The sequence below is a fragment of the Pleurodeles waltl genome, chromosome 5, assembly GCF_031143425.1.
Source record: "Pleurodeles waltl isolate 20211129_DDA chromosome 5, aPleWal1.hap1.20221129, whole genome shotgun sequence".
In the NCBI taxonomy this organism is placed as follows: domain Eukaryota; kingdom Metazoa; phylum Chordata; class Amphibia; order Caudata; family Salamandridae; genus Pleurodeles; species Pleurodeles waltl.
Genome location: NC_090444.1, coordinates 1,840,028,418 through 1,840,051,309, shown reverse-complemented (window position 1 = coordinate 1,840,051,309; position 22,892 = coordinate 1,840,028,418). Strand labels below are relative to the sequence as shown.

At 48.2% G+C, this 22,892-nt stretch overlaps 1 protein-coding gene across 1 annotated transcript in view; it reads right to left on the bottom strand.

Annotated features, from left to right (window-relative positions):
• The window catches only part of DNAH8 (dynein axonemal heavy chain 8), a 9,979,189-nt gene that overhangs the window by 1,819,229 nt on the left and 8,137,068 nt on the right, over window positions 1–22,892 (bottom strand). Inside the window, exon 66 of the mRNA XM_069236651.1 lies at window positions 15,595–15,762. Coding sequence (XP_069092752.1) covers window positions 15,595–15,762 — 168 coding nt within the window. The remainder of the gene's footprint in view (window positions 1–15,594; window positions 15,763–22,892) is intronic.

The following is a 22,892-nucleotide window of genomic DNA, read 5'->3' as shown; positions in this document are numbered from 1 at the left end:
TAGGAGAGAGGAAAGGCTACTAACACCTGAAGGAGCCTATCAGCAGGAGTCTCTGACGTCACCTGGTGGCACTGGCCACTCAGAGCAGTCCAGTGTGCCAGCAGCACCTCTGTTTCCAAGATGGCAGAGGTCTGGAGCACACTGGAGGAGCTCTGGACACCTCCCAGGGGAGGTGTAGGTCAGGGGAGTGGTCACTCCCCTTTCCTTTGTCCAGTTTCACGCCAGAGCAGGGGCTAAGGGGTCCCTGAACCGGTGTAGACTGGCTTATGCAGAATTGGGCACATCTGTGCCCAACAAAGCATTTCCAGAGGCTGGGGGAGGCTACTCCTCCCCTGCCTTCACACCATTTTCCAAAGGGAGAGGGTGTCACACCCTCTCTCAGAGGAAGTTCTTTGTTCTGCCATCCTGGGCCAGGCCTGGCTGGACCCCAGGAGGGCAGCTGCCTGTCTGAGGGGTTGGCAGCAGCAGCAGCTGCAGTGAAACCCCAGGAAGGGCAGTCTGGCAGTACCAGGGTCTGTGCTACAGACCACTGGGATCATGGAATTGCACCAACAATGCCAGGATGGCATAGAGGGGGCAATTCCATGATCATAGACATGTTACATGGCCATATTCGGAGTTACCATGGTGAAGCTACATATAGGTAGTGACCTATATGTAGTGCACGCGTGTAATGGTGTCCCGCACTCACAAAGTTCAGGGAATTGGCTCTGAACAATGTGGGGGCACCTTGGCTAGTGCCAGGGTGCCCTCACACTAAGTAACTTTGCACCTAACCTTTACCAGGTAAAGGTTAGACATATAGGTGACTTATAAGTTACTTAAGTGCAGTGTAAAATGGCTGTGAAATAACGTGGACGTTATTTCACTCAGGCTGCAGTGGCAGGCCTGTGTAAGAATTGTCAGAGCTCCCTATGGGTGGCAAAAGAAATGCTGCAGCCCATAGGGATCTCCTGGAACCCCAATACCCTGGGTACCTCAGTACCATATACTAGGGAATTATAAGGATGTTCCAGTAAGCCAATGTAAATTGGTAAAATTGGTCACTAGCCTGTTAGTGACAATTTGAAAGTAATGAGAGAGCATAACCACTGAGGTTCTGGTTAGCAGAGCCTCAGTGAGACAGTTAGGCACCACACAGGGAACATATACATGCACACCTATGAGCACTGGGGCCCTGTGTGACAGGGTCCCAGTGACACATACATATAGGCCACAAAACCTATGAGCACTGGGGTCCTGACCAGCAGGATCCCAGTGACACATAACAACCATACTGAAAACATAGTGTTTTCACTATGAGCACTGAGGCCTGGCTATCAGGATCCCAGTGAGACAGTGAAAACAGTGACAAACACCCTGGCATACACTCACAAACAGGCCAAAAGTGGGGGTAACAAGGCTAGAAAGAGGCTACCTTCTCACACAACCCCCCCCCCAAACGAAGGACAATAAGGCTAACCTTGGCCAGTTGAGACTTTATTGTCTAAGTGGTGATAAGTAGAGAGTAGCTCTGCAATAGACTGGTTACTCCCTTTATCATCCACTATATGGTTACTTCCCTGTGGGGATGTAAACCACCCTGTTTGAAGTTTTTTAGCTAAGCAACAATGTGAAGATGTATTTTCAGAGTTTCTATCAGTAAGTTTTAGTTTAGAGCAGTGGGAATTGTCCACTGAACCTATTTGTAGTGATGGAAATGCCAGACAGGGATGCTGTCTCAGAAAAGCCATAGCTGGGCAAAAACTTTGTCCATCTGGCTGGAAGAGAGAACAGGGATGCTGTTTCTCTTGAGTTGGAGCAGGGCAGGGATGCTGTCCTATGAGCTCCACACTAGGGCAGGGATGCTGTCCTAAGTGTTGTGAGGTAGTGCAGGGTTTCTGCACTAAAGTTTCTCTGGGAGGGTTGGAGGGATGCTCCATGTTAACTAAAATGGTGCTGTTTTTCTCACCAATGTTAGTTATCCCACAGAGAGGTACTTCCACCTCAGGGAGTCCAGCTTTGCCAGCTGATGATTCCCTTGGAACAGGTGCCACCCCAGGAGAGGTTTCTCCCACCACAGGAATGGTATCCTGAATGGTAGGGTGGTTAGGGGATACTGTGATACCCTTTTTACCTGTTGATGGAGAGGGTTCCTGAGTTTTCAGGCCTTCTCTCCTTTGCTTTTTCATTTCACTTGAAATGAGAGGGAACAATTCCTCAGGGATGCCCAGCATGGCTGCATGGGCATAAAACTCTACATCAGCCCAACCTGAGGCCTCTAGGTCATTACCTAAGAGACAGTCTACAGGTAAGCTAGGTGATACCACCACCTGCTTAGGGCCAGTAACTCCACCCCAACTAAACTGAATTATAGCTAAGGGAAGAAACTTAGTGGAGTTATGGACATCAATAATCTTATACTGTTGTCCAATGATGTGTTGATCAGGGTGCACTAGGTTTTCAGTCACCAAAGTGAAACTGGCACCTGTGTCCCTGTAGGCCAAGGCCTCAACACCATTTATTGAAACTGTCTGCCTGTACTTATCCATTGTAAGGGGACAAGCAGCCAGTGTGGCAAGGCCAATGCCACTAGGTGTGACAGAAACTGTCTTGGGACTGATTACATCAGTTTCCACTATGGACCCATAAGTGAACCCAACTACACCCTTTGCTTGACTGTTGCCAGCAGTCCCACCACTAGAACCACTACTGCTAGGGGCACTCGAGCTTGATGTATTAGTGGTGGTAGGCTCAGGAGGTTTACCTGGACAGGACTTATCCCCTGGCCTATGGCCTCTGTTTTTACACACAAAGCACCAAGGCTTTTTAATGTGTGCAGGTTGGGAAGAAGAGGAAGAATTTGTTTTATCCCCACCCTCTGAAGAGTGTTTAAGATTTGAAGTGGGATCTTTGGTTTTACCCTTATCCCCATGCTTATCTTGAGATTTTTCACCATCTTTCTTCTTATTGCCATCTTTGTCACCCCCTGTATGAACTTTTCTGTTCACCCTTGTTCTGACCCATTTGTCTGCCTTCTTTCCCAATTCTTGGGGAGAGGTCAGATCAGAGTCTACCAGGTACTGGTGCAACAAATCAGACACACAATTATTAACTATATGCTCTCTCAGGATTGTGTTATACAGGCTTTCATAATCAGTAACTTTACTGCCATGTAACCACCCCTCCAAGGCCTTCACTGAATGGTCAATGAAATCAACCCAGTCTTGTGAAGACTCCTTTTTGGTCTCTCTGAACTTTATCCTGTACTGTTCAGTGGTTAAGCCATAACCATCCAGGAGTGCATTCTTAAGAACTGTAAAGTTATTGGCATCATTTTCTTTCACAGTAAGGAGCCTATCCCTACCTTTTCCACTAAATGATAGCCATAGGATAGCAGCCCACTGCTTTTGAGGGACATCCTGTACAGCACAGGCCCTCTCAAGTGCAGCAAACCACTTGTTAATGTCATCCCCCTCCTTATAAGGGGGAACTATCTTGTGCAGATTCCTGGAATCATGCTCTTTTGCAGGATGACTATGGGGAATACTGCTGCTGCCACCATGGGTATCTAAACCCAACTTCTGTCTTTCCTTCTCTAATTCTAAAGACTGTCTATCCAAATCCAGCTGTTGCTTCTTGAGCTTCAGTCTGGTTTGTTCCACTCTCAATCTATTGAGCTCCCTTTCTAACAATCTGTCATCAGGGTGGGGGGAGGGACATTTCTAGATACAGAGGTATGATGGGAATGAACAGAAGGAGACCTGTCCCTTACAGAGGGCACCCTAACAGCTTGGCTACCAGTATAATGTGAGAGCACACCATCAGTATGGTGTGATTCAACCTCTGTACCAACTATGCTAGACTGTCTAGTAATGGGCAGGCTGAGAAGTTTCTTTCCTGAATCTTTTCCTGGGGGAGTCCCTGGATCAGATTGAGAACCATTAGCTACTTTTTCTACAGATTGGGCACTTATGGCCTTATCCTGTACTCTAAGCATATTAATTAACAGTTCTAAGGAAGGATTCTTCCCTACACTCAAACCTCTCTCTATGCAGAGACTCCTTGCTCCTTTCCAGCTAAGGTGATCATATGCAAGTTTGGACAGTTCAACATTTTTTCCTGTGCCAGACATTTTTTAGAGAGAGTTAAAGTGATAGAAAAAAACAAGAGAAAAAAGTTTTCAGAACTTTTTAGAAAGACAGAAAAAACTTTTTAAACTTTTAAGAACTTTTTGAAAGTTTTAGAAGTACTTTTCAGCACTTAGAAAAGAGTGAAAAGAGGAAATGCAAAACTTTTTGGCTATGTGTATATACACTGACCTTGTTTTGTATATTTTTCTCTTATGAAAAGTACAATGACAAGAGTGGTAAGTAGTCTCAAGCACTTATCCCACCACTGCACAACCAATGTAGGAGGCTGGACTGGCTTGTAGTGAGTACCAAGGGGTACTTGCACCTTGCACCAAGGCCCAGTTATCCCTTATTAGTGTATAGGGTGTCTAGCAGCTTAGGCTGATAGATAATGGTAGCTTAGCAGAGCAGCTTAGGCTGAACTAGGAGACGTGTGAAGCTACTACAGTACCACTTAGTGTCATATGCACAATATCATAAGAAAACACAATACACAGTTATACTAAAAATAAAGGTACTTTATTTTTATGACAATATGCCAAAGTATCTTAGAGTGTACCCTCAGTGAGAGGATAGGAAATATACACAAGATATATATACACAATAGCAAAAATATGCAGTATAGTCTTAGAAAACAGTGCAAACAATGTATAGTTACAATAGGATGCAATGGGGAAACATAGGGATAGGGGCAACACAAACCATATACTCCAAAAGTGGAATGTGAACCACGAATGGACCCCAAACCTATGTGACCTTGTAGAGGGTCGCTGGGACTATTAGAAAATAGTGAGAGTTAGAAAAATAACCCTCCCCAAGACCCTGAAAAGTGAGTGCAAAGGGCACTAAAGTTCCCCTAAGGACAAAGAAGTTGTGTTAGAGGAATAATGCAGGAAAGACACAAACCAGCAATGCAACAACTGTGGATTTCCAATCTAGGGTACCTGTGGAACAAGGGGACCAAGTCCAAAAGTCACAAGCAAGTCGGAGATGGGCAGATGCCCAGGAAATGCCAGCTGTGGGTGCAAAGAAGCTTCGACTGGACAGAAGAAGCTGAGGTTTCTGCAGGAACGAAAAGGGCTAGAGACTTCCCCTTTGGTGGACGGATCCCTCTCGCCTTGGAGAGACGTGCAGAAGTGTTTGCCCGCCGGAAGGACGCCAACAAGCCTTGCTACACGCAAATCGTGCGTTTGGCGTTTTTTTTGGACGCTGCTGGGGCCCAGGAGGGACCAGGAGGTCGCAAATTGGACCTGCAGAGAGAAGGGACGTCGAGCAAGACAAAGAGCCCTCACTAAAGCAGGTAGCACCCGGAGAAGTGCCAGAAACAGGCACTACGAGGATGCGTGAAACGGTGCTCGCCGAAGTTGCACAAAGGAGTCCCACGTCGCCGGAGACCAACTTAGAAAGTCGTGCAATGCAGGTTAGAGTGCCGTGGACCCAGGCTTGGCTGTGCACAAAGGATTTCCGCCGGAAGTGCACAGGGGCCGGAGTAGCTGCAAAGTCGCGGTTCCCAGCAATGCAGCCCAGCGAGGTGAGGCAAGGACTTACCTCCACCAAACTTGGGCTGAAGAGTCACTGGACTGTGGGGGTCACTTGGACAGCGTCGCTGGATTCGAGGGACCTCGCTCGTCGTGCTGAGAGGAGACCCAAGGGACCGGTAATGCAGCTTTTTGGTGCCTGCGGTTGCAGGGGGAAGATTCCGTCGACCCACGGGAGATTTCTTCGGAGCTTCTGGTGCAGAGAGGAGGCAGGCTACCCCCACAGCATGCACAAGCAGGAAAACAGTTGAGAAGGCGGCAGGATCAGCGTTACAGAGTTGCAGTAGTCGTCTTTGCTACTATGTTGCAGGTTTGCAGGCTTCCAGCGCGGTCAGCGGTCGATTCCTTATCAGAAGGTGAAGAGGGAGATGCAGAGGAACTCGGCTGAGCTCATGCATTCGTTATCTAAAGTTTCCCCAGAGACAGAGACCCTAAATAGCCAGAAAAGAGGGTTTGGCTACCTAGGAGAGAGGAAAGGCTACTAACACCTGAAGGAGCCTATCAGCAGGAGTCTCTGACGTCACCTGGTGGCACTGGCCACTCAGAGCAGTCCAGTGGGCCAGCAGCACCTCTGTTTCCAAGATGGCAGAGGTCTGGAGCACACTGGAGGAGCTCTGGACACCTCCCAGGGGAGGTGCAGGTCAGGGGAGTGTTCACTCCCCTTTCCTTTGTCCAGTTTCGCGCCAGAGCAGGGCTAAGGGGTCCCTGAACCGGTGTAGACTGGCTTATGCAGAATTGGGCACATCTGTGCCCAAGAAAGCATTTCCAGAGGCTGGGGGAGGCTACCCTTCCCCTGCCTTCACACCATTTTCCAAAGGGAGAGGGTGTAACACCCTCTCTCAGAGGAAGTCCTTTGTTCTGCCATCCTGGGACAAGCCTGGCTTGACCCCAGGGGGGCAGAAACCTGTCTGAGGGGTTGGCAGCAGCAGCAGCTGCAGTGAAACCCCAGGAAAGGCAGTTTGGCAGTACCAGGGTCTGTGCTACAGACCACTGGGACCATGGAATTGTGCCAACAATGCCAGGATGGCATAGAGGGGGCAATTCCATGATCTTAGACATGTTACATGGCCATATTCGGAGTTACCATTGTGAAGCTACATATAGGTAGTGACCTATATGTAGTACACGCGTGTAATGGTGTCCCCGCACTCACAAAGTTCAGGGAATTGGCCCTGAACAATGTGGGGGAACCTTGGCTAGTGCCAGGGTGCCCTCACACTAAGTAACTTTGCACCTAACCTTTACCAGGTAAAGGTTAGACATATTGGTGACTTATAAGTTACTTAAGTGCAGTGTAAAATGGCTGTGAAATAACGTGGACGTTATTTCACTCAGGCTGCAGTGGCAGGCCTGTGTAAGAATTGTCAGAGCTCCCTATGGGTGGCAAAAGAATTGCTGCAGCCCATAGGGATCTCCTGGAACCCCAATACCCTGGGTACCTCAGTACCATATACTAGGGAATTATAAGGGTGTTCCAGTAAGTCAATGTAAATTGGTAAAATTGGTCACTAGCCTGTTAGTGACAATTTGAAAGAAATGAGAGAGCATAACCACTGAGGTTCCGGTTAGCAGAGCCTCAGTGAGACAGTTAGGCACCACACAGGGAACACATACATATAGGCCACAACCTTATGAGCACTGGGGTCCTGACTAGCAGGGTCTCAGTGACACATAACAAACATACTGAAAACATAGGGTTTTCACTATGAGCACTGGGCCCTGGCTAGCAGGATCCCAGTGAGACAGTGAAAACACCCTGACATACACTCACAAACAGGCCAAAAGTGGGGGTAACAAGGCTAGAAAGAGGCTACTTTCTCACACTCTGTACCCTGGATTGTTTGGTATTAAACAACTCAGAATGTTAAATCCAAACTGGTACCAATGTTGGATTTAACCCTAAATCTACCCAGGGGCCACCTTAGAGGTGCCCCTTGCAAAAGCTAACCTAAACTAGCATAGTTGCCGACTGGTTTCGTCCAACTTGCTACTTCTAGACGGCCAACATACAAACCTGGGGGGGAGCCATGGCTCTCTGGTTTGTAAAACAATGCCCTTCCTGGGTGGAGGAGTTAACACCCAATCCCTCAGGAATGTGCAACACCCTGGTGGTGAGCTTCAAAGGGCTACTGCCCCTGAAACTCGAGCCCACAGGCCTGTTGCCAGCAACAGATGGCATCCCCCTTGCAAATCCCCACTTTTGGTGGGAGCAAAGGCGGGAAACCAGACAAAGGGTAGGAGGAGTGGCCACACTGAGCATGAACCACCCCAAGGGGCTTGCAGGCGAAGTGGACCCTCCGTCTCATTTTCCTCCATGTTGGATGGCAGGAAAATATCCAATAGGGTTGAGGGAAGTGACCCTTCACTCAGGAAGTAGTCACTGTAGTGGGTGTAACAACCCAAGGGTAAGTGTCCTATTGGACACTACCAGGTTCCCCCTAAAACACCCACTAAATTCAGTATTTAGTGGGCTCCCCTAGACCAAGAATTTAGATTCATCTAGAAGAAAAGAAGACAGCACCAAAGGACCCGCCAAGACGAGAACAGAGGACCTGCCGCATCAGAAGAGGCTCCAAAACCCCTGCTTGCTGCACTGGTGTCCCGACAATCGCCGATGCGGAGGAGCTGACCACCAACCTCAAATGACCCCGAGGACCTCCAGGCTTCGCAAATAGCCCAAGATTTCCCTCCTCAGTGAAGGCACCACTCCAGATAATAAAAGAACCTGCAAACTGGTGAGGGACACTTCGCAGACAGGAGGATATCTCCGCAACCGGAAGTCGCACCTGGACCCGACGACACACTAAAAACAGCCTGGATGAGTCCTGCAAGTGTGCCAAGTTTGGTGGCATAGCACCCTCCCATGGTCGAGCTGTGGCAATACTCCAGGTACTGACCAGTGCACGTCGGACATCATAAAAAACAGCTCCCCCAGAGCTGCAACTTGACCAGGAGAAAGCCCCAGTCGAGGGACTTTAGTGACCCTCCAGACCTCCCACCAGAGTGCTCGTAACATCCTGCACGACCTCAAGAAGAAGACTGACCTCCAGCTTCATGGCGAACACAGCATCAAGCCCTCCAAAACGCCCTGCACATGGCTGCCCTGAGCCTTGCGTTGCGGGATCTGCTGTGTGTCCCGGGTCCCCAACTTCTGCGGCCTCATCAGCCCAAGGGGACCACCAGGCACCAAGTTTAAATCTGCAAACCAGCTCCTTTTCCAAGTGGCTCATCCAGGTGGCCCTGTGCCTGTGCCAAGAGGTTTTCCAGCGCTGCTCCCACCGGAACCGGGAGCTGCCTGAGGCTCTCCAGCTGGCACACGGTGCCCACCGACTACCTCGACCACCCTGCAAAAGAACAGACTGGTAACTCAACTGTACGATTTGTATGCATTTTTAAAAGTGACTGCCTATTGATTCCTATGGTGCGTAATTACGCACAGAAAGGCTAACTTTATTAAAACTTTGAAAAATCATAACTCAAAAAGTACTTAACGTATCTTCACCATTTTGGTCTTAAAAATTATATAAAAATCTGAAGTATTTTTATAAACTGCTCTCGAGTTATTCATTGAGTGTGTGTGGTGCATGATTGATACTGTGAGTACAACAAATGCTTAGCACATTTCCTGGATTAGCCTAACTGCTCAACCAGCTACCTCAAAAATTGGAGCATTAGGTGATCTGATTTTAACTCTGGACACCAACGTGTGGTTGCCTGGACCCCCTGCATAGTGTGCCTAGCTTTGCGCACTACATAGAGGGCCAGCCTCCTAGAGAGAGCACAATCACTGAGTTCCTGGTTAGCAGGATACCAGTGACAACAATCTAAGCATACTGATAGTGGGGAAAAAGTGGGGGTAACCATGCCAAAAGAGGGTACTTTCTTACATCTGGTCTTCAGCGGAATCTGGACTCCATATCAACATATTGGAGCTCCAGGAGAACCAACTTGCATTGAAGGCATTTCTTCCTGTGTCAAAGGCAAGATAGTGCAGGTGTTCATGGACAACCCCCCCGCAGTGTCGCACTGCAACAAGCAGGGAGGTGTGGGGTCGTGGACCCTTTGTCAAGAGGCCCTGGATCTCTGGACTTGGCTGGAACAGCAGGGCATAACCCTGGTGGTTCAACACATGGCAGGTTCTCTGAATGCCAGGGCAGACAAACTCAGCCATCGATGCCTAGCAGATCATCCAGAGGTGGCATATGGACTCTTTCAGCAGTGCGGAGAGCCTTGGTTAGATCTGTTTGCCTACGAAGAGAACGCACATTGTGAGCAGTATTGCGCCTTGGAGTTTTCAAGGCAGCACTCGCTCAGCGTCATTTTGTGTTGTGAGTGGAGCTCAGGCCTCCTATATGCCTTTCCGCCCATACCACTTCTGCCCAGAGTTCTCAAGAAGATCAAGAGTGACCAGGCCAAAGTAATCCTGGTGGCCCCAGACTGGGCATAAAGAGTCTGGTATCCCAAGCTTCTGAAAATGAGCATCGATCCTCCAATCATGGTGCCCCTTCGGGAAGATCTTCTGTCGCACCAGCAGGGGAAAGTTCTTCACCCGAACCTGTCAACTCTGCACCTTCATGCATAGAGATTGAGCAGCAACAGTTGACAGCCTTCGACCTTTCTCGGTATACACCTGCCATTGGAAATGTTTTGTAAATCACTGTACAGAAGGATCTATTGATCCTCTTTCTGCTTCTCTCTCTCTCTTCTCTTTGTCTTATCCCTTGCCCAGCAGAGCTCTGCCTTGGGCACTCTCAAAAGCTATCTTTTCGCCTTATCGGTGTTCCTTCGGCTGCCTGATCAGCCTTCATTATCCAAATCACCTATTGTACAAAGATTTCTCAAAGGGTTTGTAGGTAAATTTCCCCCTACACTCTTTGATATGCCTCAGTAGGACTCTAATCTGGTTCTCACATTTCTTATGTGTGCTTCCTTTGAGCAACTGCACAACTGTTCCCTCGGGCTGCTTACCACCAAGACAGCCTTCCTAGGGGCGATAACATCTGCCAGAAGGGTGAGTGAGATGCAGGCGCTTTCATCTAAGCAGCTGTATCTCACCATCTTCCTGGACAAGGTGGTACTCAGAACACGTGCCTCTTTCCTCCCTAAGGTAGTGACCCCATTTCACCTGGGTTAGAACATCACCCTTCCCACTTTCTTTGCTACAACATATCCTTCAAAAGAAGAGGAGCAACTCCACCGACTGGACCAAAAAAGAGCGTTGTCATTCTACCTTGACCTCACAAAAGAGTTCAGGGTGGATGACCAACTCTTTGTGTGGGTATGTGGGAGTAAAGAAAGGTCGGGCACTGCAGAAACTAACCATTTTGTGCTGGGTCGTTCTCTGCAGTAAGATCTATTTCGCACTGGTCAAGAAATAGCTTCCTGAGGGCTTGAGAGCTCATTCCACCAGCGACTGGGGCATCTTTGCACACATTTGGAAGACATTACTGCCTGGATAATCAGGACCGTAGAAACGGGCACTGTTCCTGTTCAGTCCTACAGGACTTTTCTAGTGTAAGGAGATCAGTCCGCAGCCAACCGCCAAGAGGTAATGTCTTGGGTATCTATTCTAAAAGTAAGGAATCTGCAGCTAGAAATCTCTGTCAGATGAACAAGTTACTTACCTTTGGTGATGCTTTAACTGCAAGAGGCTCTATCTAGATGGAGATTCCTTACACCCACCCATGCCTCCCAACTCTGCGGAAACATCTACTAGGGTCAGGAATTGTTCCTTTCATGGCCCTATTTTTTTTTTTCACAGACAAACTGAGTTATTTCCATGGCTGTGCGCTTCTGGGGTGGGAAAGGAACTGACGTATGCGTACCTGGCTGGCGCCTTTATAGGTGACCGCAATGTCACAGACGGCTCCAACGACGGTGACGACACCACGTGGATACGAACGACCCCACCGGACGCCAAGCACAAGGGTATTGTTCTTCAAATCTTCCACATTCCAAGCTGATGCCAGAAAATTCTAAAGGTAAGGAATCTACAGCTAGATAGAGTCTCTACCACATAATGTGTTATCAAAGGAAAGCAACTTGTTCATTATGGCACCCATGGGAGCCCATGCAAACTGTGTTTACAGGCCTGACATTTGCAGCCAGCGTAAAAATGTGCATGCACCTTTTCACTGCTGGTCACTACACCAGGTCACTGTAAGTCACCCCTATGATAGGGCCTTCCAGCCCTAAGGGCAGGGTGAAGGCCCCTGTAAGGTTGTGGGCACCCCTGCAAGAGCAGAGGTGCCCTTTGCCCCTACAAACTCCAGTTCCAATTCCCTGGACTTCATAAGTGTGGGGTAGCCATTTTAGCTATGTACTGGCCATACATCACTACTTATGGTCCGGATGCATAATGGTAACTCCCAACCTAGCCATGTGTGGTATCAAACATGTCGGAATCATACCCAAATACTGGTGCCAGTATTGGTGGCATGATTCCATGCACTCTAGGGGCTCCTTTGAGGACCCTACAGTATTGCCCCTACCAGTCCCCACACCGCTGCAGCCTCTCAGACAGGATTCTGGGGTGCAACCTCCTCTCCCATGAAAATAGGTGTTACAACGTTGGGAAGGGGTAGCCTCCCCACGCCTCTGGCTTCCCTTGAAGGGCGCATTTGGAGCCCTCCTTGCATAATCCAGTTTGCACCAGTCCAGGGACCCCCAGTCACTGCTCTGGTGCAAAACTACACAAAGGAAAGGGGAGTGGCCATTGGTGGTACCCAGAGCTCCTCCATGTGGCCACTTGATTCTGTCATCTTGAAACCAAGATGGGCAGAGGCCCCTTGGAGCATCTGAGTGGTCAGGTTAGGCAGTTCATATCAGTGACACCCTCTGATAGGTGGTCCCCTTGCAAAGTGACCAAACCCCTTTTTGGCTATTTAGGGACTCCCTTGCAGGTGGGTCCCCAGATTTAGCAATCAAGACTTCACCAGGACTCCTCTGCAGCAACCTTTTCTACTGGCCACAGGAACCGCTGCTGGACTCCACAGGAACCGAACAAGACTACAACACGGAGACAACTTCTCCTTGCAACATTGTTTCCGCGACTCCTGTTGGCATTTTGCAACATTTCCGCGGCTGTGCATCTTCTAGGGCCTGCAAGACTTCAGCTGCACAAAAGAAGCAAGAAGAAATCTCCCTCGGAGTGATGGAGTCACTCCCCTACATCTGCAGGCACCTAAGGCAACGATGTCAGGCTGGTGAGATCTGCTGTCCTCTATACCTGCGAAGATTCTCAAACACAAGTGGTGGTTCTGAGGGATCCCCTGGGTCCTCTCTGCCTTCTGTCCAACTTGGGAGAAGGTGAGCTTTTGCCTCTTCCTCCAAGACGTAATTTCTGTGAACCGCAACTGTTGCAGCAACCAAGGTTTGTTGACTCTTGCTCTGAGGGATCTTCAGGCTCCAAGTAGCCCCGGCCCCCAGCACTCTACCTCTGCATGGACAGTCTCCTCTCTGCTGCTCCAGCGACTTGGGACTCCTCTTCAGGTGTGCTGCCTGGGCCTCACTGCAACTTAATGTGCCTGCTGCCAGTGGGTTGCTCATGGGGGCTATGACTGCTTCTGCCGGCTCTCCTGTTTTCTTTGGGGCAGCTCAGACTCTCCTCCATGGGTCGAGTCCCCAGGGCCTTGCTGGTCCTCTTCAGCTCTGCAAATCTTTGTCAGCTCCAATATGCATTTGCTTGTGCTTGTGGTCCTCCTGACCACTAAGCCGTCTGCATTCCGGCAACCGGCAAGGGACAGCTCCTAGATAACTTCAGGGACTCCTCTGCAGCTCCTGGACTCCGCAGCTGGACTTCATCCTACACCATTGACCAGGATCTTCACCCACAGCAGGGTGGGTATTGCCTCCTGTCCCACCTGTACACTCCTGCATCGACTGGACTCTGTCCCCTTCTTTCACAGGCCCTCTTCATCTGGAATACACCACTGGATTCCACTGGTCTGGTCCTGTTCTTGCATTGTTCGAATTCTAAGTCCCCATGTTAGCTAATGAGTCCACCAGGTAACTTACCTCTGCTCTCCTGGTCACTGGGGTTCTTCTAGATACTCACCTCTTGGGGTTCCATACTCTCCCAGCCCTTGGCTAACTACTCCATATCCTCTTGTGGGGGATCCATTCTCACATTCTACTATTTTAGTATATGGTATGCCCCCCTTATAGGGCCCTTGTTATTTCCAATGTATTTTGTGTGTACTTATCTCCAGAGAGTGGGGAGGGTTGCCTATAGTATTCTAGTTCAGTGTTACTATAATAAAGTACCTTTATTTTTGCAACACTGTGTGGTTCCCTTCATGTGTGATAAGTTACTGTGTGTCTACTGTGGTATTGCAAGTGTTTAACACTCCTCCTTGAAATCCTGAAATGGGATTTTCTTTTTGTAATGAAAAAAATAATGCTCCCTTCGCTATGGAAGTCTTTTTCCATGGCGGGGGGAGTATTATTATGATTTACTGTCCCTCACTGCCAGGATTTGCCTACATGTCCACCCATCTAAATTAGGCAGCTGGACATGTAGCCATTTCTCTGCTGGCCTTAGGGAGTCTTGACTTTGGCCAAACTGAAGGTCCACTCTAAATCAAATTGGGTGGGCGGACCACTATGGTGGTAGGGGAGTGATGGATTTTGCTTTCTGCAGTGTTTAATTTGTAAATAAAAAGGTGCCGGTGCTCAAAGCCCTCCTCTTAATACGCGGCTGCTGCATTTAAAAGTGGGAGCATATAATACTGAGGCAGCGTAATACTGAAGCCACCTCGGGCCTCTTCAGTCCATTTATAGCCACTCCCTGCCCCTTCAGCCCACTCTTGCAGCTTCCTGCTTTTCCCCTTTCTGATGCTTTTTCGTTTTTCTCTTCCACCGTCTTTCCCACGTGTCTTTTGCTGGCAGTAAATGCTTGAGACAGAAAACTAAGCACCGGCCTTCAGAAATAAGTGCTGGTGCTCAGCACCGGAAATAACAAGCACAAATTAAGCACTGGCTTTCTGCCAACATCTGGCCTTCAGTCCAAATGTAGAAATCTTCACTGCAACTTCGTCCAGCGCCTCCCCGATGCCTCCTTCTCAGACACAGCTGGTTGCATGCCCCAATGAACTTTACCTTCTCAGATTTTTTTTTTTCAACTTCTTTTAAGTCCATTGCAGTCAGCCATAACTTTTGAATTTGCCCTGGTCTTGCACAACTAAATGTACACGGTTGGCGCTTTGATCTTCAAGGAGCTAGTTTATACTTTAAACTTTAAAAATTCATAACCCCTGTTCTACTGAATCGAGTTTTGTCATTTGAGTGTCAAACAATTTATTAAAATGCACTATATTTTTCTAAATTAGTGTGGCATTTATCTTGTGTTGTATTTTCACTTTATTGCTGTTTAAGTGCTGCATAAATACTCTTCACATTGCCTGTATGACGGCCTGGCTGCTTTTGTGCCAAGCTACCAGAGGGTTAATTACGGAATAATTTAATTACTTTTTGAAGTTCACCTGGCAAGGATTGTGGTTCTTGCTTGAGTAGAGTTTTTACACCCCCAATCAACAACCCAATTTCTCACAGGAGATATTGACACATTTACATTTTAGTTTTGGAGGCAAAAGTCTCTATTTCCTTTTTCTTTCACTCAAATGCACTTTATCATTACTGATTTGGCTAACTAGAATAGTGTTTTAAAAAAGAGAAACGAGAAACTATATTGGATGCTTTCATGTTTAAATTATCATTGAATTTTGAAAATATGATATATATTTTAAAATAATATGCTGCATGTTACAGCACTTGACTGGATAAAGTTTTCTGATAATGAGCCTATAGACATTCCTATGATGGAGAACGTCGATAACGGCAGTTACATCATTGGATGTGGTATTCATAGGCACACTGATTTGTACACGGACGTATTGCTTCTCTGATGTCATGTACTCGTTATGTAGAAACAAAGATCCACCTACTTTCAGTGACTCTCCCCAAGATGGTTTTACACAAGGTCTCTCAGGATCCAGAGTAACTGTATCCAGTTTCTTCTGAAATAATATTAGACAGCAATCCATTATTCTCATGATGAGATGTGGTGGCTTTGCAAGTTTTCGTACTGTAGATATATCTACTGGTTTGATTGTCTGTAAAGGAAAATATATATGTTATTAAGTAATACAGTGGGTTCGATATGAGCATTTGAAACAAAGAAATGGAGGGAGTAGCAGATTTTAGACTTCAAAAGTCTATCGATTTCCACAACGTTTGCCATCACTGCAAATGCATATTATTTTCATCTTCACTTTTTTATTCCTCACGGCATTAATTTCAGTAGTCTGTTAAGCACTTTATGTTAATTTTGGCATTTAGAATTAGTCAAGAGCCCTGTGGCAGGAGTGAATGCAGTCAATGTAGGAATATGAGACCAGGTCAATAATATAAACATCCACATCAACTCCATTGCTGAGTCATACACTCATAAAAAGGACATATTACTTGCAAATCTAATTCTGCAACACACATATCGTCTCCGGTCAAGAATATTCAAGCGTGTGTGGACCATTCAGGTGTAAAACTGTATTTTCTCGAATGTAGAGAACTCCTTATCAGGCTAGATTTTTTTCAATTTTTTTTCTTTAACTTACAATAATACATAGGGCAACACAACAGCATGAATCCTTCACTATGCCGCAATAAGGAATCAAATCTCTATTCTCAGTAACAAGGCAAATAAAGAGAAAAACAGTCAGATAGGCTTAAAGAACAGGTTACTTACCTTTGGTAATGCATTATCTGGTAGAGACTGTATCTAGCTGCAAATTCCTTACCTTAGAATTCGCTGGCATCAGCTTGGAATCCGGAACTTTTGCTGAGCAATACCCTTGCACGCACCATCAGGTGGCGTTGTACGGATCTGCGTGGCATCATCGTTGGAGCCGTTTGTGATGTCATGGTCACCTATAAAGGCACCACCCAGGCGCACGTACGTTAGTTCTTTTTCCACTACTTCCATAGCAGAAACGCAGAGCCGCAGAAAGAACCAACCATTTGTTTGTGGATAAACTGGGGCCCTGAAAGGGACAATCCCTGACCCTATTAGGCTTGTACGCAGAGCAGGAAGGCATGGGTGGGTGTAAGGAATCTACAGCTAGATAGAGCCTCTTCCAGATAATGCGTTACTGAATGTAAGTAACTTCTTAATCTGATAGAGACTTCTAGTTGCAGATTACTTACTTTAGAATAGATACCCAAGCCATAGCCTCCTGGTGGTGGGCTGTGGACAGACCTTTTTTTTCTACACTAGAAAGTCCTGTAGGACCGAAAGGACAAAGGGGGTCATTCCCACCCTGGCGGTCATGGACCGCCAGGGCCGGGGACGGAGGAAGCACCGCCAACAGGCTGGCGGTGCTTCCGGGGCAATTCTGACCGCGGCGGTAAAGCCGTGGTCAGAAAAGGGAAACCGGCGGTTTCCCGCCGGTTTTCCCCTGCCCCAGGGAATCCTCCGTGGCGGCGCTGCTTGCAGCGCCACCATGGGGATTCCGACCCCCTTACCGCCATCCTGTTCCTGGCGGATTTCACCGCCAGGAACAGGATGGAGGTAATGGGTGTCGTGGGGCCCCCTAACAGGGCCCCATAAAGATTTTCAGTGTCTGCTTTGCAGACACTGAAAATCGCGACGGGTGCCACTGCACCCGTCGCACCCCTTCGACTCCGCCGGCTCCATTCGGAGCCGGCATCCTCGTAGAAGGGGGTTTCCCGCTGGGCCGGCGGGCGGCCTTCTGGCGGTCGCCCGCCGGCCCAGCGGGAAAGCCAGAATGGCCGCCGCGGTCTTTTGACCGCGGTGTGGTCATTCGGCGGTTCCCGATTGGCGGGCAGCGGTGGGAATAACCCCCAAAGTGTCCGTCGCTACAGACCTGATTGTCCAGGCAGTAATATTTTGCAAACATGTGCAATGAGGCACTTGTTGCTGCCTGACAGATATCTAGGACTGAAACACCTTGTGCTAGCAGCGTTGCCCCTGGTGGAATGAGTGTAGGAAAGTACCATCTTGCCTGGCATGTTACCGCCATTTTTCACTGTATATATGTTGTTTTAGTTGTATGTGTCACTGGGACCCTACTAGTCAAAAGTTCATTGGGGCATGCAACCAGCTGTGTCTGAGAAGGAGGCATCGGGGAGGCGCTGGACGAAGTTGCAGTGAAGATTTCTACATTTGGACTGAAGGCCAGATGTTGGCAGAAAGCCAGTGCTTAATTTGTGCTTGTTATTTCCGGTGCTCATAAGTGTGCCTGAATGTGTTACCTGTGTTATGACTAACTGTCTCACTGAGGCTCTGCTAATCAGAACCTCAGTGGTTATGCTCTCTCATTTCTTTCAAATTGTCACTAACAGGCTAGTGACCAATTTTACCAATTTACATTGGCTTACTGGAACACCCTTATAATTCCCTAGTATATGGTACTGAGGTACCCAGGGTATTGGGGTTCCAGGAGATCCCTATGGGCTGCAGCATTTCTTTTGCCACCCATAGGGAGCTCTGACAATTCTTACACAGGCCTGCCACTGCAGCCTGAGTGAAATAACATCCACGTTATTTCACAGCCATTTTACACTGCACTTAAGTAACTTATAAGTCACCTATATGTCTAACCTTTTACCTGGTAAAGGTTGGGTGCTAAGGTACTTAGTGTGTGGGCACCCTGGAACTAGCCAAGGTGCCCCCACATTGTTCAGGGCCAATTCCTCAAACTTTGTGAGTGCGGGGACACCATTACACGCGTGCACTACATATAGGTCACTACCTATATGTAGCTTCACAATGGTAACTCCGAATATGGCCATGTAATATGTCTATGATCATGGAATTGCCCCCTCTATACCATCCTGGCATAGTTGGCACAATGCCATGATCCCAGTGGTCTGTAGCACAGACCCTGGTACTGCCAAACTGCCTTTCCCGGGGTTTCACTGCAGCTGCTGCTGCTGCCAACCCCTCAGACAGGCATCTGCCCTCCTGGGGTCCAGCCAGGCCTGGCCCAGGATGGCAGAACAAAGGACTTCCTCTGAGAGAGGGTGTTACACCCTCTCCCTTTGGAAAATGGTGTGAAGGCAGGGGAGGAGTAGTCTCCCCCAGCCTCTGGAAATGCTTTCATGGGCACATTTGGTGCCCATTTCTGCATAAGCACGTCTAAACCGGTTCAGGGACCCCTTAGCCCTGCTCTGGCGCGAAACTGGACAAAGGAAAGGGGAATGACCACTCCCCTGACCTGTACCTCCCCTGGGAGGTGCCCAGAGCTCCTCCAGTGTGCTCCAGACCTCTGCCATCTTGGAAACAGAGGTGCTGCTGGCACACTGGACTGCTCTGAGTGGCCAGTGCCATCAGGTGACGTCAGAGACTCCTCCTGATAGGCTCCTTCAGGTGTTGCTAGCCTATCCTCTCTCCTAGGTAGCCAAACCCTCTTTTCTGGCTATTTAGGGTCTCTGTCTCTTGGGATTCCTTAGATAACGAATGCAAGAGCTCATCCGAGTTCCTCTGCATCTCTCTCTTCACCTTCTGCCAAGGAATCGACTGCTGACCGCGCTGGAAGCCTGCAAAACTGCAACATAGTAGCAAAGACGACTACTGCAACTCTGTAACGCTGATCCTGCCGCCTTCTCGACTGTTTTCCTGGTGGTGCATGCTGTGGGGGTAGTCTGCCTCCTCTCTGCACTAGAAGCTCCGAAGAAATCTCCTGTGGGTCGACGGAATCGTCCCCCTGCAACCGCAGGCACCAAAGAACTGCATCACCGGTACCTTGGGTCTCCTCTCAGCACGACGAGCGAGGTCCCTTGAATCCAGCAACTCTGTCCAAGTGACTCCCACAGTCCAGTGACTCTTCAGTCCAAGTTTGGTTAGGGTAAGTCCTTGCCTCCCCACGCCAGACTGCATTGCTGGGAACCGCGACTTTTGCAGCTACTCCGGCCTCCGTGCACTTCCGGCGGAAATCCTTTGTGCACAGTCCAGCCTGGGTCCACGGCACTCTAACCTGCATTGCACGACCTCCTAAGTTGTTCTCCGGCGACGTGGGACTCCTTTGTGCGACTTCGGGTGGGCACTGTTTCACGCATCCTCGTAGTGCCTCTTTCTGGCACTTCTACGGGTGCTGCCTGCTGCTGAGAGGGCTCCTTGTCTTGCTCGCCGCCCCCTCTGTCCCCTGACGCAATTTGCGACATCCTGGTCCCTCCTGGGCCACAGCAGCACCCAAAAACACTAACCACACGATTTTCAGCTAGCAAGGCTTGTTGGCGGTCTTTCAGCGGGAAAACACTTCTGCACGACTCTACACGGCGTGAGGGATCCGTCCTCCAAAGGGGAAGTCTCTAGCCCTTGTCGTTCTTGCAGAAATCTACGCTTCTACTGTCCAGTAGCAGCATCTTTGCACCCACAGCTGGCATTTCCTGGGCATCTGCCCATCTCCGACTTGCTTGTGACTTTTGGACTTGGTCCCCTTGTTCCACAGGTACCCTCGACTGGAAATCCATCGTTGTTGCATTGTTGGTTTGTGTCTTTCCTGCAGAATTCCCCTATCACGACTTCTATGTCCTTTGGGGAACTTTAGTGAACTTTGCACTCACTTTTCAGGGTCTTGGGGTGGGCTATTTTTCTAACCCTTACTATTTTCTAATAGTCCCAGCGACCCTCTACAAGGTCACATAGGTTTGGGGTCCATTTGTGGTTCGCATTCCACTTTTGGAGTATATGGTTTGTGTTGCCCCTATCCCTATGTGTCCCCATTGCATCCTATTGTAACTATACATTGTTTGCACTGTTTTCTAATACTATTACTGCATATTTTGGTATTGTGTACATATATCTTGTGTATATTTGCTATCCTCATACTGAGGGTACTCACTGAGATACTTTTGGCATATTGTCATAAAAATAAAGTACCTTTATTTTTAGTATATCTGTGTATTGTGTTTTCTTATGATATTGTGCATATGACACTAAGTGGTACTGTAGGAGCTTCACTCGTCTCCTAGTTCAGCCTAAGCTGCTCTGCTAAGCTACCATTATCTATCAGCCTATGCTGCTAGACACCCTATACACTAATAAGGGATAACTGGGCCTGGTGCAAGGTGCAAGTACCCCTTGCTACTCACTACAAGCCAGTCCAGCCTCCTACATTGGTTGTGCAGCGGTGGGATAAGTGCTTTGAGACTACTTACCACTCTTGTCATTGTACTTTTCATAAGAGAAAAATATACAAAACAAGTTCAGTGTATGTACACATAACTAAAAAGTTTTGCATTTCCTCTATTCACTCTTTTCTAAAGTGCTGAAAAGTACTTCTAAACTTTCTAAAAGTTCTTAAAAGTTTAAAAAGTTTTTATTTTTTTCTGTCTTTCTAAAAGCTCTAAAAACTTTTTTATCACTTTTTCTGTCACTTAAACTCTTTCTAAAATGTCTGGCACAGGCCAAAATGTTGATCTGTCCAAACTTGCATATGACCACTGTAGGAGGCTGGACTGGCTTGTAGTGAGTACCAAGGGGTACTTGCACCTTGCACCAGGCCCAGTTATCCCTTATTAGTGTATAGGGTGTCTAGCAGCTTAGGCTGATAGATAATGGTAGCTTAGCAGAGCAGTTTAGGCTGAACTAGGAGACGTGTGAAGCTACTACAGTACCACTTAGTGTCATATGCACAATATCATAAGAAAACACAATACACAGTTATACTAAAAATAAAGGTACTTTATTTTTATGACAATATGCCAAAGTATCTTAGAGTGTACCCTCAGTGAGAGGATAGGAAATATACACAAGATATATATACACAATAGCAAAAATATGCAGTATAGTCTTAGAAAACAGTGCAAACAATGTATAGTTACAATAGGATGCAATGGGGAAACATAGGGATAGGGGCAACACAAACCATATACTCCAAAAGTGGAATGCGAACCACGAATGGACCCCAAACCTATGTGACCTTGTAGAGGGTCGCTGGGACTATTAGAAAATAGTGAGAGTTAGAAAAATAACCCTCCCCAAGACCCTGAAAAGTGAGTGCAAAGTGCACTAAAGTTCCCCTAAGGACAAAGAAGTTGTGTTAGAGGAATAATGCAGGAAAGACACAAACCAGCAATGCAACAACTGTGGATTTCCAATCTAGGGTACCTGTGGAACAAGGGGACCAAGTCCAAAAGTCACAAGCAAGTCGGAGATGGGCAGATGCCCAGGAAATGCCAGCTGCGGGTGCAAAGAAGCTTCTACTGGACAGAAGAAGCTGAAGTTTCTGCAGGAACGAAAAGGGCTAGAGACTTCCCCTTTGGTGGACGGATCCCTCTCGCCTTGGAGAGTCGTGCAGAAGTGTTTTCCCGCCGAAAGGACGCCAACAAGCCTTGCTAGTCGCAAATCGTGCGTTTGGCGTTTTTGGACGCTGCTGGGGCCCAGGAGGGACCAGGAGGTCGCAAATTGGACCTGAAGAGAGAGGGGACGTCGAGCAAGACAAAGAGCCCTCACTGAAGCAGGTAGCACCCGGAGAAGTGCCAGAAACAGGCACTACGAGGATGTGTGAAACGGTGCTCGCCGAAGTTGCACAAAGGAGTCCCACGTCGCCGGAGACCAACTTAGAAAGTCGTGCAATGCAGGTTAGAGTGCCATGGACCCAGGCTTGGCTGTGCACAAAGGATTTCCGCCGGAAGTGCACAGGGGCCGGAGTAGCTGCAAAGTTGCGGTTCCCAGCAATGCAGCCCAGCGAGGTGAGGCAAGGACTTACCTCCACCAAACTTGGACTGAAGAGTCACTGGACTGTGGGGATCACTTGGACAGAGTCGCTGGCTTCGAGGGACCTCGCTCGTCGTGCTGAGAGGAGACCCAAGGGACCGGTAATGCAGCTTTTTGGTGCCTGCGGTTGCAGGGGGAAGATTCCGTCGACCCACAGGAGATTTCTTCGGAGCTTCTGGTGCAGAGAGGAGGCAGACTACCCCCACAGCATGCACAAGCAGGAAAACAGTCGAGAAGGCGGCAGGATCAGCGTTACAGAGTTGCAGTAGTCGTCTTTGCTACTATGTTGCAAGTTTGCAGGCTTCCAGCGCGGTCAGCAGTCGATTCCTTATCAGAAGGTGAAGAGAGAGATGCAGAGGAACTCGGATGAGCTCTTGCATTCGTTATCTGAAGTTTCCCCAGAGACAGAGACCCTAAATAGCCAGAAAAGAGGGTTTGGCTACCTAGGAGAGAGGATAGGCTACTAACACCTGAAGGAGCCTATCAGCAGGAGTCTCTGACGTC